The 19,058-nt window shown below is 39.9% G+C and overlaps 1 protein-coding gene across 11 annotated transcripts in view; it reads right to left on the bottom strand.

The window, feature by feature from the left end:
* Positions 1 to 1,670: 1,670 nt before the first annotated feature.
* Positions 1,671 to 19,058, bottom strand: part of TNRC6B (trinucleotide repeat containing adaptor 6B) — a 154,280-nt gene continuing 136,892 nt past the window's right edge. For all 11 annotated transcript variants that reach the window (XM_089523662.1, XM_089523663.1, XM_089523665.1 and 8 more), the window contains 10 exons: positions 18,013 to 18,123; positions 17,605 to 17,776; positions 16,793 to 16,921; positions 15,529 to 15,705; positions 11,368 to 11,514; positions 10,808 to 10,903; positions 10,260 to 10,484; positions 8,934 to 9,004; positions 5,989 to 6,128; positions 1,671 to 2,524 (listed from right to left, as the gene is read on the bottom strand). In XM_089523662.1, coding sequence (XP_089379788.1) covers positions 2,140 to 2,524; positions 5,989 to 6,128; positions 8,934 to 9,004; positions 10,260 to 10,484; positions 10,808 to 10,903; positions 11,368 to 11,514; positions 15,529 to 15,705; positions 16,793 to 16,921; positions 17,605 to 17,776; positions 18,013 to 18,123 — 1,653 coding nt within the window. In that variant the 3' untranslated portion in view covers positions 1,671 to 2,139. The remainder of the gene's footprint in view (positions 2,525 to 5,988; positions 6,129 to 8,933; positions 9,005 to 10,259; positions 10,485 to 10,807; positions 10,904 to 11,367; positions 11,515 to 15,528; positions 15,706 to 16,792; positions 16,922 to 17,604; positions 17,777 to 18,012; positions 18,124 to 19,058) is intronic.

Here is a 19,058-nt window from a genome sequence, read left to right as displayed (position 1 = left end):
CAGCAAGAGTGGAATCATATAGTCCTCAGCCAGCATAGCCAATGGTGAGCAATACTAAGAGTTGCGGTCCAATAACATCTGAAAAGCTACATGATTTCCACTCCTAGTGTAGAGAAATCACAAACTCCTCCCTTTTGAAATAAACATAAAAAAACTGCTTAATGTTGCTATCAGTACTTATATCTATGTATCTGATATCACTGTATTTTTTAAGGTAACTCCTGAAGGAGAAAGACTCTGTTGTTATGATCCCATACAATATGATCTGCTACTTCCATGTGCCAAAGTATGTAGGTACTTGCTGGTACAGAATATTGCAGCACTTTGTTATTCAATATAATGTAGAGCTAGTAAAAATCCAGAGCTAAGTTCTAAAAGTTCTAACACTTCAAGAAGAATGCCACAGTTTCTCCCCCTGTTCTTATCCACTCTGCTCATCCCCCAAACTGCTTTTTGTAAAGGCAATTTTTGCTACAGCTTTCTTCACAACAAAAATTCTGTTCCCAGTACACACACTGGCTATGGATAAATTCAAACCTATGATAGGTCTCCCCTATCCTGCCCAGAGTACTACTACACTGTTGTTTTTTTAAAAAACAAAACAACAACAACATACAACCTTTCTTTAAATACCGACAATAAAAAGCAACAGTACAGGGAAAAGTCAACATAATAAAGGTGCAATACTTTATAAACAAAAGAAGTCTTTGCTAGTTATATGCCTGCCTAAGCAAAACCTAAGCAAGACATACACAGGAAAACACAGAGGAAAAAGATGCTCAAAGTACACACTGGTTTAAGAACATTCGTAAGTAAACGTTTCTGTCAGTGATGGTCTGGTGCTGTAATACACCTAGGCCTGGCACAGGTAACGCTCACCATGGACAAAAGGAGAACAAAAGTTGCTGCATGTGCTTTCACAACACAAGACAGGCCAGCAAACTACTGACATTTTAGTTTTGTCACAAACAGCAGATTGCTTAAGAAAGTACAGTTAAGTTGGTGGGTCTTTCATGAGTAATACACACTTGAGAAACAGGTACAAGATTAAATTCTTAAGGACTGCAGAAGCTTCAACCATTATGTAGGTCATTGTCACAAAGAAATGTAATGCCTTTTGCCTTCTGTCATCCTCAAAAGGTAAAAGGCCTTGTCATTAAAAAAAAGCTTGGGTTCACTCAAGAAGTCTCCTTAGAGACAAAAACACCTAAGCGAAACAGAAACCCAATCCTTAAAGTCTGAAGTCCCATACTGGCACCCTCTTACCAAATCCTTAGGATATGGCAGTGTTTTGCTCTATGACAGGGTCAGAACAAGATCTGTACTGCACTGAATACCCTGGTAAAATAAAAATACCACCGACAGATTTTAACACAAGTCAATTTGATTTTGTATCAGTCACAGGCACCATCATTATTTATTTTAAGAGTCTAGTCAGATAGGTTGCTGACCAATAGCAATGCAGCCTTCCAAGACAGAAATGCGCACGCACACACATACAATCATGCACACATATGCACTCACACTGAAACACGCACACATGGGCAGTTACATGTGCCAGAACATACTGGTATATATCTACCAGCCAATCACAAAGTGTTTTTTTTCCTTTTTTGTTTTTTAAAGTGAGGCTCCGTCAAGTCTTCCCCTCCCCTCCCACCCCCCCGTTCTTTTGAACCCACCCCATCCCAACATAGTAGACCTAAGGACGGAAACACACCCAGTGCAAACAAAGTTAAAAAGCTATTTTTTCAGTATATATGTTTCTTAGCAACAACTTCCGTATAACATGAAAAAGTGAAAAACTAGAAACTAATTTTTTTAAATTTTTTGTGTTTAGATTTAAATGGTATGTGTACTTGCTTCACATTGTCTTTCTAAGTTGGCGTTCATGATTCAAGTATTTCAAGAGTGATATGTTCTCTTTTTGGATTCATATTCCAAACAAAAAACTGAAGTTATAAGGGAGGCAACTATGTGCTCAGACAGTCCTGTCAATGACCCACCTTTTTTTCTCTCTCCATTTTCTTTTTTCCTTTTAAAATGTATTTATTGCAAGTTGAAAAAAAAGAAAAGGTCAAGTTAGTGCTGCTGCTGTTCCAAAAAAAGGTCACGAGGTCAGAGTTGAAAGTTTTCAGTTCAGATTGAATCCGACCCTCCGCCTAGAAGGTCTCCAGGTAGTAAGGGAGCAGGGCTTCCCATCCTGTGGGGATCGTCAATGCTCTGAACCCCCCATAAACTTGAAGAATAACTTGGGGGCCCCCACAATGAAGCACCAGCAAGGTCACCCCCACTGCTGCCGCCACCACCGCTGCTCCATTGCCCAAGCCCTGTTGACCCACCAAAGAGATTCAAAGCAGGTCCAACTGGATCTGTCTGATTCTGTCCTGTCTCTAGAGACTGCCAGCCTGCTGCAGGTGTGCTGGGTGTTGCTGCAGGTGGAGGTTGAGCTTGTGCCAGAAAGCGACTAACCTCCTCATCTGTGGCAAACTCAGCCAGGATGGTAGTGTTTCCCAAAACACACCTAAAACAACACAAAACAACAAAAAGGTCTTATAGTAGTGAAGAGAAACAGGAGTCTACAGCAACAACAAAATATCTAAAGTAACAGCACAATTCACAATTGTGAACATTTCATTTAAAAAAAATAGCAAAAAGGGAAAGCAGCGTATATGGTAGGAAAGCATGCCCACCTATGCTTTTAAATCTTCTCTACATTTATTTTCATCACCTTCTGGAAACTCTTTTTTCTTTAAAAAAATCTTAATTGCTTGGTTTGATTTAAGTTTTTCTTGTATGGACGCTGTAATGTGAAATACCTGAAAATTCAGAAGGCTTGTCCCGCTTAGGAGGAGAATCTATGTCGTCGGAATGCTTCGGTTTGGCGTTCTTTTTAGAGTGCAAATCCTCAGAAGTGTGGTCTTTATCAGACCTGGGGGCTTTTTTACCTTTAGAGGATTTCTTCTTATGTTTTTCTTTAGTTTCTTCCTTGTCAGGGCTCAACAGCCGGGGGTGGAAGTACTCTCCATGGCTGGAGTAGAAGAGGGCCTAAAGGCTTGCTGATATAAAGCTGTCTAAAGTCCTGGTTTTTGTGGGCTTGCGGAGTCATGGCCTTCCACCAACAGGCACAAGACTGAACATTGTGGTCATCACCCAAGCACAAAAGGCAGGAGCTGTGTGGGTCTTGGACAAGAATCTTCCCTCTGCATTTATCGCGGTGCTTAAAAGAAGTGGTCTGCATGGCCATTTTCAACCAGAGTAGAAATACCAAATCAGAAGTAAAATTGGAAATCAAAAGGCAGTCCAAGATCAATCGATTAGCAAACAGAGTCCGTAGTCGCAAACCAATAAAACAGTCAAACAAATCTGAAGTCAAATCCTTTTAGTAACAAGCAATTCCAAGAGCAAAGTTTCCTCTAAGCTGCTAACATGGTGGACGAAAGCAACTGGAGAAAGAGTGGGAACACTAGGGGCTATATAAGGATGGGCGGAGCTACCGCCAAAAAGCTGCAAACAGAGTTTTGCCCAGTGATTCCAGAAGTTTCTGAGCTTTACTGTGCAGGCACAGAATAACCCATTCGTGTGATTTGCAGAGACCACGAACAAGAAGTACCCTGAATCAAAGCTCTTGCTCAAAACATCTTCTTTTGCTTCTAATCTTTCTAAAGCTCTCTTTCTCTCTCTCTGTATGTGTTTGTGCTTTTAAGTTGCCTGTTGAGACTTGTGGCGACCCCATGAACTTCATAGGATTTTCTTGGGCAAGGAGTACTCGGAGATGGTTTTGCCAATTTCTTCCCCTGAAATATAGCCTACAGCACATGCTATTTATTGGTGGTCTCTAAGCCAAGTACTAACCAGGGCTGAAGCTTCTTAGCATTTAAGATCAAATGGGATCTGGAACTTTCACGGTATTTAGACTCTTTCTAAAGCTTTGCTTGATCCTTAATAAAGAGCTAGTGATAGGGAAGTGGTTACCTTAACCAGAATATGGCTGAAAGCACTAACTGTATACCTTTTTTCAATCTGGTTACTAGTTTAGTAGATGGTGGGGATACTGTGCATGTCATTTATCTGGATTTCAGTAAAGCATTTGATAAAGTCCCACTCATGATATTTTGATTGGCAAATTGACTAAACATAGAATCATAATCAGATAGATGCACAAATGGTTGGAGGAAAACTGTGCTCAAAGAGCACATCAGTGGCTGTGCTTCAAATTGGATGGAGTTCTCAGGTGGAGTGCTGCAGGGTTCTGTTCTGGGGCTGACATTCTTCAATATTTTTACTAATGATTCAGATGATGGGGCAGAAAGAATCCTTATCAAATCTGCAAATGATATATGGCAGGGAGGGGTACCTAGCACACTGGAAGATAGGAAAAGAATTCAAAAGGACCTTCATATATTAGAAAACTGGCCAGAATTAATAAAATGAAATTCAACAGGACCATGGAGTTATTGTTCCATCATAAACTGAACATGAGCCAGCAGGGCAATGCTGAAGCAAAGACGACAAATATTATGTCAGCCTGCATCAATAGAACCATTGTTTCCAAGTCAAGGGAAGTAACAGTCCCACTATATTCTGTGTTGGTCAGGTGTCATTGGGAGTACTTGTCTTCAGTTCTGGGCACCTTGTTTTAATAATAATAATAATAATTATTATTATTATTATTTATATATCCCACCTCTCCTACGGATCGAGGCGGGAGAACAGCACATATATAAAGTTACACATAGTTAAAATATATTCTCATTATACAAAGCAAAATTTAAAAACACATTAAAATACCTGTACATGTGCAATATCAAAATCTGATTCCTCATCAAGTTCCAAGTGAAGTGTCATCTTAAGCTGTTAAAGCAGGTCTGGGGGGTAGGCTTGCCAGAAGAGATGCATCTTGATTGCCTTCTTAAAGGCATCTAAGGTGGTAATGAGACGGATCTCCTTTGGCAAGCCATTCCACAATTTGGGAGGCATCACAGTGAATGCCCTATGGGAAGTAGATCTTAATCTAGTATTTGGGCAGTCCAATAGGTTCTTCTCTGTAGTTCTGAGAGTGTGGGGCAGATTGTGTAGGGAGAGGTGTTCCTTCAAGTAACTTGGGCCCAAGCCATATAGGCTATAGACAAGCTAGAGTGAGTTCAGAGAAAGGTAATGAGGATGATAAGAGACATGGAAAACAAAACATAGGAGAGGCTGAAGGAGCTGAACACTGCACAGCTTTGTGAAATCAAGACTGAGGGGTGATATGGTTGCACTTTTTGAGTAACTCAAGGACTGCCACAAAGAGGAGCGTGCAGCCTTGTTCTCTGATGTCTCTGAGGAAAGTAGGTCAAATGGTTTTAAGTTACAGGAGGTTAAATTTTGATTCCACATTAGAAGGAACTACATGACCGTGAAATCTGTTTGGCACTGGAACCAATTGTCTAGAGAGGTGGTGAGGTCTCTTCTGGATGTCTTACCTACTGAGGATACTCTAGTTGGAGATCCTAAACTGAGCAGGGGAGATTTGGACTTGATAGCCCATAGAGCCCTTTCCAACTCTTTGATTCTATGATACAGAAACAAGGGGCCTTTGAAGAATAAACAACACTGAAGCTAATCTGATAAAAACCTTCAAATCAGTGAAGTTTCAGAATTTCCTTATCTGCTTTAGTTTCAAAATGAAGCTCATAACTTTCACAAATTTATTTAGTGTAACCAATTTTGGGAAAATGAAAGCTAATACTAACAAGCCTGAGCAGTTCCAACCATCTCCCTGTCCATACCTCCAGTTTTAGAAATGTAGATCTTATCCTGTTAGAATCTATGCTCGGTTTAATCTTTCCTTCATACAGGGACTTCAAAAGAAAGGAACCACTCAGTGTAAACAATCATATCTGAGAGCAGAAAGCACCTGAACCATCATCCCTTGCACAGAAAGCTTTTTCTCTACTGACATAATGAGTCTATGAATAACTGGAGAAGACTGTTGGCTTAACTCACATGTGCAGTGCAGTCTGGGCCTTGGCTGCCTCCTGCTTGGTGCTGTATCGAATAAGGGCGGTGCCTTGGGTCAGGTTCAGATGGAATGTCAGCAGTGGACCATGCTGCATGCAGATAGTCCTCAAAGTTGACCCATCAATCTTGGAATGACGAGGAAAAACAAATATTCAGTAAAAGACAGAATTATGAAATAGCACAGTTAATATATTCAGCCACAATACAAGCAACCTAATAATCCACTATAAAATTCACAAGAGGAACAACTTAAACTCCTAAAATGTGTAAAACCATGCTTTGTATAAGCTTACCATCAAAGATTAATAATGGGAGAATCTCCTCCCTCTATTAAACCCCACTATCAATTACTTTTAATTAACCACATCCTTTTCTCATATAGCAAGTTCAATTTGTGGCATAAGCCCTTGGTGATATGTAGTGAGAAGCAGCTGCTCCAGTGTAAATCCTCCTTTCTTAGACAAGACTACTATCAAAAATGTGGCATAAGGACTTGAAGCATGACATTATTACTATGATTGTGAAATAAGTGCAGATTGAATCTCTCTTATCCAAAGTGCTTGGGATCAGAGGTATTTTGGATACTGGAATATTTTGGAATCCTCGCATATACATTAGCAGCTGTGGCGCTTGCCAGAGCCTCTCTTGCTCACTCTGGCAGTGACTGGGGGGGAGGGGGGAATTATGTGTAGCAAGTTCCTCCTCCTCAGTGAATGAGTGAGGGAGTGACTATGTGGGGAGGGGGAAATAGGCTGAACTTAAGCCCTCCTGGCTTGAGCTCTCAGCCAAGTTTCAGAGGGAAAGTGCCACCTTGGAGAAGTCACTTCACGCCTATTACTTCCCGGCACCTCCCAAAGAGGAGGTGGTGGCAGCAGTGGCTGCGGACTCAGTAGCAGAACTGCTGTCGTTATCCCTTCTACTTTACAACAACCTTCAGATATACTGTAATATTATGATGCCCAAAAGATCTGAAACAGTATCTGAAAGCTGTAATTTAAGGACAGAATTCAGGGATCCCAATGTGTGTACTCATATTCTCACACAGAGTCAAGCCCTGGAAAACTCTGTGAATACCCTGGATTAAAGAAACCCAAACACCAAATAGCCAGCATCTAAAGCAGTGGTTCCCAACCTGTGGGGTCTGGACCCCTTTGGGGGTCAAACGACCCTTTCATAGGGGTCACCAAAGACCATCGGAAAACACATATTTGCATATAGCAATGAAAATAATTTTATGGCTGGGGGTCACAACATGAGGAACTATAATAAAGGGTTGCGTCATTAGGAAGGTTGAGAACCACTGATGGAAGTTCCTAGTTGCCCGTTTCATCAAGTACATCCTTGCTTTCCTGTATTTCTGCTAGTTGAGAGCTGACATTTAATCTTTCACCATTTTTGATGAATGCTGCAGGAAAGGAAAACTATCAGCATTTCCCTAGGTAAACTGCAGAACTTGCCTTTCTCTCACTATGGGACCCAAGATGGCTTACAAAAAGCTAAAACATGATATGCTAAAACCTGGTAACAACAGTTAACACACAAACAAATCACCATATTGAAACACTATTAAAATTTTAAAAGTATTATTTTAAAATGTTTTATACTCCTATAACAGGAGATTCATTTTAACTCTGACTTGTCTCTAATAAAATCGCAACAAACTAGTATTCAACAAATATTATGAATGTAGAAAGTGAGACACAAATAAATGCTGGAACAGCTTTATTAGAATGAATTTTTGGCAGCAGTACTGGAAACATTCTGTGGTTTCACTATGGAAACATGGCAGAAATTGGCAATACTACCCAGGTCTTACAATGTCCTAAAGAAGCTGGACTCATGCAAACCACTTAAAAACTATGTTTAGTATTTAAAGGAACTGTTTACTTATTTACATAAAACAAGCATTAAAATTAATTCACAAAACAAGATCCAATTATGTTGCAAAGTAAAAGTTGAAGCTGAACACTAGTTTACAGCAAATTATCTTTTATTAATAGATCATGTTATTACTGAGATGGTACAATATGGTACCCTACCATTGTCGGTTTTGTCCCTGTGGCCTTGAGGAGATTGAGTCAATTAGTCACGTTCTTCTTAGTTGCCCCCTCTATATAGAGACCCGTGCATTTTATATAACTCCTATTGTCAAGCAATTACCGGAAGGGAGAATAAATTTTATATTAAATATTTTTTAGCAGGCCATAATGAAGATGTAACTAGCAGTGTCGCTAAATTCCTTGCAGCTGCTATCACCCTTCGGAGAGGCTATTTAAAACAGATTCAGTGAACTCTGGAAGTCTAATTATGGCTGATATTGTCATTGCAGACACCATGTAATTTGCTGTATGTAATTTTTTATATACTGCTCTATTATTTTTATCAATTTCTGTTATTGATATGCAGACTATGCTATGTTTCTTTGAAACATTTTTATAACCTTTTAAAACACCCTGCAAGTTGACACATGTTAGAGTTTTTATGACTGTATTGTGTGTTATTGTATTGTATTTTATCGCTGTGCTGGCTGTGTGCCGTAATAAATGAAAAAAATGTTATTACTGAGGCAAATAGAGCTGTAATAATATAATTAACAATTAGGTATTCCTCTTTGACAAGGTTGTCAAGTTGTATTTGACTGTAAGGGGCGGTGCTCATCTCCGTTACTAAGCCAAAAGAGCCAGAGTTGTCTGATTGCACAGAACAATGTTTACCTTCCCACCAAAGTAGTACCCATTTATCTACTTGCATTTGCATGCTTTTGAACTGCTAGGTTGGCTGAAGCTGGGACTAGTGATGGAAGCTCATCCCATCATGCTGCAATTAATTACTTCTGTGCTGGCCAAATGGCCGTAATAAAGTTGTAATAATAATAATAATAATAATAATAATAATAAATAATTAATTACTTCAAGTGAAATATGAAATACCTGTGGAGTGAGATTATGAAGAACCAGCCAATAGCTGGCACGAATGGAACCACCATCACTCCAAGTAGAGGCTGCAAATGATAAAACAACATACATTTGGGTCAGACCAATGGAAAAAAAATGCTAAATTTAGTAATTTGTTGTAACCTGGAGGTTGAAATGTGTGTTTTTAAAATGCCTTCATTTACAGCTGCAGGATACTGTTTCTTTCTACTGATACAATTGTATTTTAGCCACTTTTAATGTTTGTATTGTATTTACATTTACTGCAGTTAGCAGCCTTTAATTCCAATCTTTGGCAGAAAAATAGGGCAGTAAAAAAGCAATCAAACAAATTCAGCTCACATTTGCTGAAGAAAGTTTATGTTTCTGCTGGTGCTACCACTGGTAAAAAACAAGGAGGAGCTGAGCTGGAAAGTGGAAACCCTGGTCCAAAACACACTGCAGAAATAATTCAGCTTGAGACTGCTTTTTAAATGCCCTGGCTCAATGTTAGAGAATTCTGGGAATTGTAGTTTACTGTGGCACCAGAGCTCCCTGACAGAGAAGGCTAAAAAGTCTCACAAAATTACAGTTCCCAGAATTCGCTAGCGTTCACCAGGGCAGTTAAAGCAGTCTCAAACTGGATTATTTCTGCAGTGTGCTTTGGTCTTTTTGTCCATGTGTACTGAGGTTTATGGCTAGAAAACTCATCAAAACACTATTACATAGCTCTATGGAATACTAACAGTTTTTGCACAGCTGTAGAACCCATGTGTGCAACTACACAGGTATCATGAAGCATAATACAATCTTTTCCAGACTTTACTGCCTTTATATCCAAATTACCCAATACATGTTTTTACTTTACTTTCAAGGATATTTTATGATAACATAACTATTTTTAGAACATTAATAGTTTCTTCTCATTCTTCTTCCCCAGTGGTTTCTAGCTAAATGTCTAAGGGCCCAAACAGACAGGCCAAATAATGCAGCTTCAGGCCACTTTGGAAGTGTGCTGTTAAAATGACACACACATTTTAAAAGGCTGGAAGCTGCGCCAAAGCCACTCTCTAGTCATAAGAACTGGAGCACAGCTTCAGCATAGCTTCTGGCCTATTAAAATGTGTGCGTCATTTAAACAGCACACCCCCAAAGTGGCCTGAAACTGCTTTATTTGGCCTGTCTTATCAGACACAAAGCCTTTTAAAGATAGGATTCTTTTCATCTTCCATTCAGCAGATACCGACCTCTTTTATCTGAAGGACTGTCATATCTAGACTATTAATGCTGCAGAGTCTACAAACAACTGAATATAAAGTAAAAAGAATACCAGATACTACATACCAGAGGCAAGCCTTGATTCCTGTGGCCCCCACCCCCTGAGTGAGCGGGGTGCTGTGCTGCTCCAGGGAGAGGATTGTTTTGGATTACTTAAACCAGGAGGTGGGCGGGGCAGCCCTGTAGTGTTTCTTGAGGAAATATGGTTCTTCCACATCTTGTTGGAGAGATGAGCAGGATTGGGTCCTATGGGATCTGGGGACCATGTTGATTTGTAATCACTGAACTTTGCTAAACCAAAGAGACAAAAAAGGCAATGGTCAACACAGAATAATTTTGGGTTCCATCAATAGGCTGTTAACACCACAGATTTAATTTATGGATCTGAAAACTGTACACCAAGGTGATTACCCAGTGGGTTTCAATTGCCAAGCAGGGATTCAAATTCTAGTCTTCAGACACTACGCTGGCTCTCTCAGGTCTCAAGTTTTAAAAACTGACTCGCCCCTTCTACAATCACTCATTTCTGGCTTAAGTCCACTAACATGAATATTCTGATGTCCTATACCTGCACTATAAAAGCATTAGAAGAGGTTAGCAATGAAAACACATACCTGAAGTGCTATGAACATTTGTGAAGGAATTGTCAGAGGCACTATAGGGCCAGGCACCAGGTGAAGGCAGCGAGGTGTTGAGGGAAGAATTAGACCCTGTAGCAAAATAATTTCACATATTAACAGGGAAGTGCCATGACAGCCTTAAAATAGGGATATAAACTGTCTTGAGGAAGTGCACCAAATAGAATAAAATTCACGTTTACTCCCTGGTACTAATAAGGGATGGGGTGTACTTTCGCAGGTAAAATTTGGCAAGTGGCAATGGAGTACTTAATCAAGCACTTGTTTGCCACCAGCTTTTCTGCAAATAAACATCACAAAGTAGAAGATGTTGTGTGCAGAAAAATTAAGCATTATCAATTCTACAGAATCCCCTCTGCAAATGCCTCCTATCTCCATTACTATTCATAAGCAAAAATAAAATGGTTGATTTAACATGCAGTTCTACTCCTTATAAATGTAGAGCATTCCATTTTAATGGATGAGAATGGAGGAGTAGAAAGATAAGGACGGTAACAATAGTGGTAGTGGTGGCAGTAAATGAAGCTGCAGCAAACCTGTGGTGTTGTCCCGCAGAAGTTGGTGATCAGTATCTACTATGGGGGATGTGGCTGTACCCCCCAGTACACTTCCTGGGGTCACATAGGGATCTGATTCAGGGTCAATGTTTGGAATACCTTTCCATGGCACTCCTGGCTGAAACTCTGAAAATAGAATAGATGGTACTTCAAACAAAACTTTGCATAGCTTATTTCACACTTTCAAAATCAAGTATTGCGTTTAAAAAATTATAAATTCTGAATACATACATGAACACAGACATGGGGGACAGGGGACATGGAAGAGACAAAGACAAAAAAGATCTGGTGAGAGGACTAATAAAATTTTTGTTTAAAAAATCTGCTAAGATGGCTAAATGTCTAATTTTGTTCAAAAGAATATGCTCTTATCAACATAATCAGATCTCCACTTTTGGCAACTCTTCACTGATTGTCTATTGAATTCCCTTTAGGATTCAGTACAAGTAGCTTCTATTAACATTTAAAGCCCTACATGACTTAGCCCCTCCCTATCTTTCAGCCCTTTTTTTTTTTTTACCAGCCTGCTCAAAACCTGCATTCTAGAAACTCTAGGCTTTTCATCAAGAGGTTTCCTCTTCCTTGGCTTGGCTTTGTCCTTTTCATTTGCTGTTCCTTGCTCCTGGAATTGCCTCACTGAGCACCTAGAGACTGTTTCTTCCAACACTGTTTTTAAATCTCAATTTAAAAACTTCCTTGTTTCATAAAGCCTTTGGAATTTTAGTTTAATATTGTTTTATAATCTTGTATATTTTGGTTATAGGCTTTATATTATATTGCATTGTTTATGTCATCAAAGAATAGAATACTGACAGCTTTCTCAGTATCTCACATTTCATAAAGAAAATCAAAGAACAACAAAAGAGTTTTGAAAGTTTTATGGTCACCAAGGTGTCTGTATGTGTAGTAGGGTGGGTGAATGTGGGATGAAACTACCAATGTAGAGGAATCACTAAGTAATTTTTTCAGGGGGTTAGCAATGGGTCTTCCTTGTCCTTGTAACCCAGAACTCTTCTTAAAATGAATAAAATAAAAAACATACTTGAATCACATAATTTATATAGACAATACACAACCCTGTTTGTCCCATTTTAACAGTTTTAACACAACTTTACACAAATGAATAGCACTTCTATCTCTGCACACAAAAACCATCAGCTAAACATTTACCAGTTATCACTAAATGGCAATATATGCAATTAGAGGCACACCTATGTGAACAAAGCCTCTGACAAACAAACTACTTTTTACAAGTGTTTTATACCTATCCAGCCCCCTTTTCCTCCTCATCCTCTGTCTAGCTAAAAGTTTTTTCCCCCAAGCACCAACATTGGGAGGATGATGGGCAGTGTCAGGATCTGAACCTGCTATGCTGGTTTGTCATTTAGGCTTGCCTGTTCTGTTTCATGTTAATGGATGATAGGATATCTCAAAATGATGATCCTGGGTGGAAGGGAAAACTTATCTACCCTGAGAATGGCTAACAAGCAGATATGAAGTGAAGGTAACAGACACCAAGAACTGCCAAAGTCAGCCCTGTGGGAATGCCCAGTACAACGAGGCAGTATGAGAAAAATAAATGTTTTGCTTTTATGACGAATGGGGTTTTACACTAAAAGGTTTGAATTGTGCTTTATTATACTGCATAATCAAATTGTCTCAATTCTAACAACGTCACCATACTGTGAACTGCTTTGGCTTTTGAATAAAGTTTGTTGTTTTACTATGTCAATCTGAATTTTCTGAGTCAAAAATTGCCAATACATGACAGATGGAAAAACACAGATTTTCAATGTTGGTTTGCAGTAGCATGTCTGAAATAAACAACGCAATAAATGAGAAAATATAGATATTTGTTCTAGACCTGCAGTTCTCAACCTGTGGGTCGTGATCCCTTTTGGGGTCAAACAACCCTTTCACAGGGGTCATCTAATACAATCGAAAAACACATATTTATGAAGTAGCAACGAAAATAATTTTATGGTTGGGGGTCACCACACCATGAAAAACTGTATTAAAGGGTCGCAACATTAGGAAGGTTGAGAACCACTGTTCTACACAATCCTATTGTATCTGTGCGCCTGCATACAACAGGCAACATAAACTACAGTTGCCTCTAGAATCCCTTACTGAGCATACATGAAAAGCATACAAGAGAGGGGAAATGGAAAGCAGTTAAGCCTGCCTCAACAGCTATCCACAACATATAAAAGAAACATAAGCCTGTTACAGACTGCCAAAATAAAGCCGCTTCAGGTCTCTTTGGAGGTATGCTGTTTAAATGATGCATGCATCCTAAGAATCCAGAAGCTGCACCAAAGCTGCACTCCAGTGCTTAGGAATGGAGTGTGGCTTTGGCATGACCTCTGGACTCTTAGGATCCATGTATCATTTAAATAGCATACCTCCAAAGAGACCTGAAGCGGCTTTATTTTGGCAGTCTGTAACAGGCCATAGATCTGTTAGTATTAACACTAAAAAAAATATCAAAGTGGAAGGCGATGAGAAAAAAAGTCAGGATATATTTTGGAAGATGCCTTTTAGTGTTCTCTAGGTTTAAAATGTTTTACTAATGCAAGCCTTAATTGGCCTGACTGTTTCATTTCATACGTGCATATTGTCAGTTTTGAATAAAATGTCTGAAGAAATATAAACAGCTTTTTTGTTTTTGCTATGCAGAAACTTATCCCTACTCTTTCCATGTTATTTCTGCCTCTAGTACCAAGTGGTCTGTTAAAACAGTAATGTCCAGGAACACATCTACTTTGTTGATTGAGGTATAACTACAGTCAGCTCTCCATATCCACAAATTTTTTATCCATGGATTCAAGCATCCACAGCTTGAAACTGTTTTAAAAACATAAATTCCAAATAGCAAACCTTGATTTTGCCATTTTATCTAAGGGATACTATTTTACAATGCCATTGTATTTAATTGGACTTGAACATCCAAGGATTTTGCTATCCACAGGGTATCTTGGAACCAAATCCCAGCAGATACCAAGGGCCCACTATATATAGCACTTCTTGTTATCTACCGACATTCCATCAGCATCTCATATGTTGACAGCGTAATTAACTGGCCAAATATAGAACCCTAAGTCTTTATAACTGTTTAATAGGACATGATAAACCTGACATTCAAAAGCTTCAGCTTGAGTAGAGTAGGAAACTAGAATGTCATATATAACATAATCAGAAAGCTGCTTTACACTTTTATAGGTCACATTTCTCTGAAACTAAAATAGTGCTTGGATCAGCAAAAATGGGTATTTTCAGTCTCCTGGTGTATTTTAAAGAAGTCATCTAATAAAGCTAGATGCTGGCAATACAACAAAGAACAGGGGTAGGCAACCTTTTTGGGCCGGGGTGCCAGCAACGGCATTGGGCCTCCAGGAGGCCCGATGCGGCCGCTGGGGCCCTCGAATAGGGCTCCGACGGCTTTAGCGGGCCTTCCAGAGGCCCGATGCGGCCGTCGGAGCCCTATTTGAGGGCTCCGCCGGCCGCATCAGGCCTCCTGGAGGCTGAGGTCGCGCGAGACTTCACCTCTGGGCGCTGCCATTTTGGGTGAAAAAATGGTGGCAAAGTGTCGCGCGACACTTCGGCGCCATTTTGGGCGAAAAATGTTGGCGCCCAGCGCGGCTTTTTGCTGCTTTGGGCACCGTCATTTTTTCGCCCAAAATGGCGGCGAAGTCTCACGCGACCTCAAAGAAGGTTGCGTGAGACTTCGTCGCCATTTTGGGCGAAAAATGGCGGCACCCAGCGCGGCTTTTTGCCGGTCTGGGCGCCATCATTTTTTCGCCCGGCGGTGGCAACCGCCCCTGGGGGCCGCAAGGAAGGCCTCCAGGGCCGGATCCGGCCCGCGGATTGGAGGTTGCCGATCCCTGACATAGAACATAAAGGAAAAAACAACACCCCAGAATATATACATTTCTATCACTCTTCAACCTTACATATACCCATGGTGAAGGAACTAAAAAAAAACATTTACAAAATACTGTTTGCTCAGAAGATGGCTATGCAAAAAAGTTGTTGGTATGAGATTTCCCAGCAGGCAGGGTCGTAACATCCTGTAATTCATGCTCTCCACTGGCATGAACAATCTATGAATTGCACAAATAGTACAGACATTGAAATTACCTGGAGGCCAGCTGGCATTGCTGGATTTGCTTCCAATTTTACTTGTTGGTGGAGATTTGGCAGGTAACCAACTATCACCAGCAGGACCTGTGTGGCTGCCCAGTGGGTCACCAGGAATTATATCAAACTGGTTATAGGGTGACCCTCCTCGGGCTTTTCCAGGGGGCACAATCGTCCCTAGAAAAAACAAATTCATAATTTGATATAAAACAATCAAAGTTGCAGCTGAGGCAGGGTTCAAACTCACTAACATATCTGAATGAATTATAGGGGGAATACTATACAGTGCGTCCGCATCGTACGCAGGCTGAAAGCAGCGCCGGAAGAAGGGCTGGATCACCCAGAAGGGTTAATGGCGCGCACGCCACAGGCATAAGCCCCATTCTTTTGAATGACGCTCGAGCATACATGGAATTCCCCTTACGCAGGGGGATCTGGAACGGATCTCCCGCATAAGGTAAAGGGCCCACTGTATACACATTTTTGCTTCAGAAATTAAGCCAATTTGTACGATTATCTCAGATAACAAAGAATGCCTCACCAAAATGCTAGAAAGGCTGTGACATTGTTGGCTCCTTTGAGCACATGTGGCTGGACTTGCTTAAAATAAAAAACTTTTTGGAATGTTATACTAGCTCAAATTTCTTCTATTGTAAAACAAAATGAAACTTTTTTCCCAGGTCTTCTGTTGTTGTCCATCTACTGTAAAGAAAACAGTCAGTTAAAACATCACAAGTTCATCACATTTCTTATTGCAGTGGCTAGGAATGAAATCATGAGCAACTGGAAAACAGGGATTGTACAAATAGCTGACTGGTGGTGGACGCTTGGTTAATGTTTCCGACACCTTCAGACTCTGTAATGGACAAAAGAAACCACACACCTTTTTTGAAGACTGGTCAATTCTTATTGACCACATTAACAACAACTCCCCTGACATCAGACCTCCTGCTTACCAGATTACCCTTTGGAAGGACACTCTAACTCTGAACCCACCAAGCAGCAAAGCTTGAATGACAATTTTACAATCTTGGTTACTGATACTCAGTACTCAGATTGTTATTCTGCACAGCTTTTATATGACTCTTCGAGACCTTTTGTTATTTTTGTATTCTCTGTTTATATTACTGTTATAAAAATATTCAACTGAAAAAGAAAATAAGCCAATTAAAAATTAGAGGTAATTTTTTAAAAAATTACCCACTTACTGAAGTTACTATAGCAAAGGAGAATGAGGTAATTCATAACAAGTGGATTCTCTCACCATTTTTGTGCATATTGGCATCTTGGGAAGCTACAGGCGGCATCATAGAAGTCCACTGTTTAAAGCGAGATTCTGATCCAGTTTCCTTCCCTCCTACCATGCCATAATCCATGCCACTTGAACCAAAATCTGTGAAAATACCATCAAACATAATTTGGGTTTATTTTAAATACTGGGATGGGTAATTATAGTGATGAATCAAATTAAATGAGAAAATGAAAAATAGCTCTGGACATTTTGGATAGCTCTCTGTAAGCATGTTTTCCGCAATATGCCCCCAAGCGTCCAAAAATTTTTACTTAACAGTTAACAAACATTTCACTTGTATTTGAAGTACATTTCACAGGCATTGTTGCCATCAGAGCTAATACAGATTAGAAGTATGTTTCATACTGATGTTGTGAATACACTGCAGATATAGAATATATGAAAAGTCAAATAAGTTTCAAAATAAAATACTGTAGCTAAAATATTTATGTAGTTCTAAATATTAAAGATGCTAACACCACCAATAAACAAAACTAAATTTCCTGGGACATGACTTGTGGATACCACAAGGTCACTTACTGTTAAAACAATTTTAATGATTAAGAACAGCAAACCAGATTCCATCTATTAAATGAAATTAACTGAAATGTTTTCTGATTAGGCTTTCTAGGTAAAAGCTTCTGTATGGGTTAACTGTGTGGGAAGAACCCAATGCTACAATTCTATTCAACAGTACACAGACACTATTTAGTGTTCGAGTTTGGTGCAAGGATGCACAAGAAACCAAATTAGGTAACAGAATCATACTGACTTCTAGTACTTACCTGAAACATATCCAGGAATTTGCCCTTTGGTTGAGATATCTGAAAGACCCATATTTAGACCCCCAGACACTATATTGTCTATATGTGGCTTAGGCCCAACCGGATGGGATGGGGAATGTTTCATGCCAGGTTGCCTCTGCTGTTGCTGAAAGGCACTCACCATACGGGCAAGCTGCAGTTGAGGAGGGGGGAAAAAAAGAGATTGATTGCTTTGGAACAAAAATGTGATTCACTTCTAAAAATTGCGCTATTTTAGATTAAGTAAAATTCGTCTAAATGCCCCGCCTCCAATCAGGATTGAATCCAGAGTATTTTGACTGTATTCCCCCTAGTTTTGTAGCATCTTCCAATTACAGTGAGAAGCTTTACTGCACATACTGCATACTCCTTCCTGACTAAATATTGTACCTGTTGTTCTTGCTGTTGTCGTACAGCTTGGGAAATCTTTCTCTGATTCTGTAACAGTTGCTGCTGCTGCTGCTGCTGCTGTTGCTGTTGCTGGAGGAGGAGCTGACAAGCCTGCAAGGAAAATGGAGAAGACCAAGAAACTAACTTTTTTGAGCAATTACTCTTACTAGATATAACTGCTAGCAAAGAAATATAATTCAGTAGGTAGGAACATCTTCCTTCAAACAAACAACTTACTATGCAAAACAACTTGCTTAGCTGTAACTGTGGCTCTTTGAGTGGAGATCTATGAACTCAAATATTTGGGTCACTTACATCAGCAGAGTGCAGTCTCAGAACTTTTTAGAACTGAGTGATAACTTTTTGGTAGTAAGCCTACCCACTCTCTATTGCTATATATATTCCAAGTGTTGTCATATCAATTCTATGTCTGTTAGGGGATGTGTGAATTCACAGATGTCCACTCAAAGAGCCACAGTTACATATACCATATATACTTGTTAAGTCGACCTCATGTATAAGTTGAGGGCAGTTTTTGGGGCCAAAATGATGGATTTACATATGACCCGTGGATAAGTCAAAGGTCAAACATTGGAGCATGTTACAAAAGATCTAAACGGGGAAACAAAGCACCACTTCCTTCCCTACATCTCCCTCTCTGGACCTCTCCCAAGGGTTGCAGTCTTGGCATGGAAAATGGGGAAACAAACCTTGGTGCACTCTCCCTCTCTCTCTTCCCTTTACCAAAAGCATCTCCAAGGCTCATGGCTTGCAGTAGGGGGGACAGGTCTCTCTTTTTCATCCTGGAGAGAAGTGACCAGTGGGGTCCCACAGGGCTCTGTCCTGGGCCCAGTGCTATTCAACAGCTTTATCAACGACTTGGATGACAGAATTGGGAGCATACTTATCAAATTTGCAGATGACACCAAATTAGGAGGAGTAGCTAACACCCCAGAGGACAGGATCAAAATTCAAAATGACCAGATTATACTAGAAAGTTGGGCTACAGCTAACAAAATGAACTTCAACAGGGAGAAATGTAAGGT

Source organism: Sceloporus occidentalis, unplaced genomic scaffold (genome assembly GCF_023333645.1).
Source record: "Sceloporus occidentalis isolate IW3139 unplaced genomic scaffold, rSceOcc1.0.p SCAF_5, whole genome shotgun sequence".
In the NCBI taxonomy this organism is placed as follows: domain Eukaryota; kingdom Metazoa; phylum Chordata; class Lepidosauria; order Squamata; family Phrynosomatidae; genus Sceloporus; species Sceloporus occidentalis.
The sequence above is the reverse complement of the archived record's forward strand: the minus strand, read 5'-3'. Positions and strand labels throughout refer to the sequence as shown.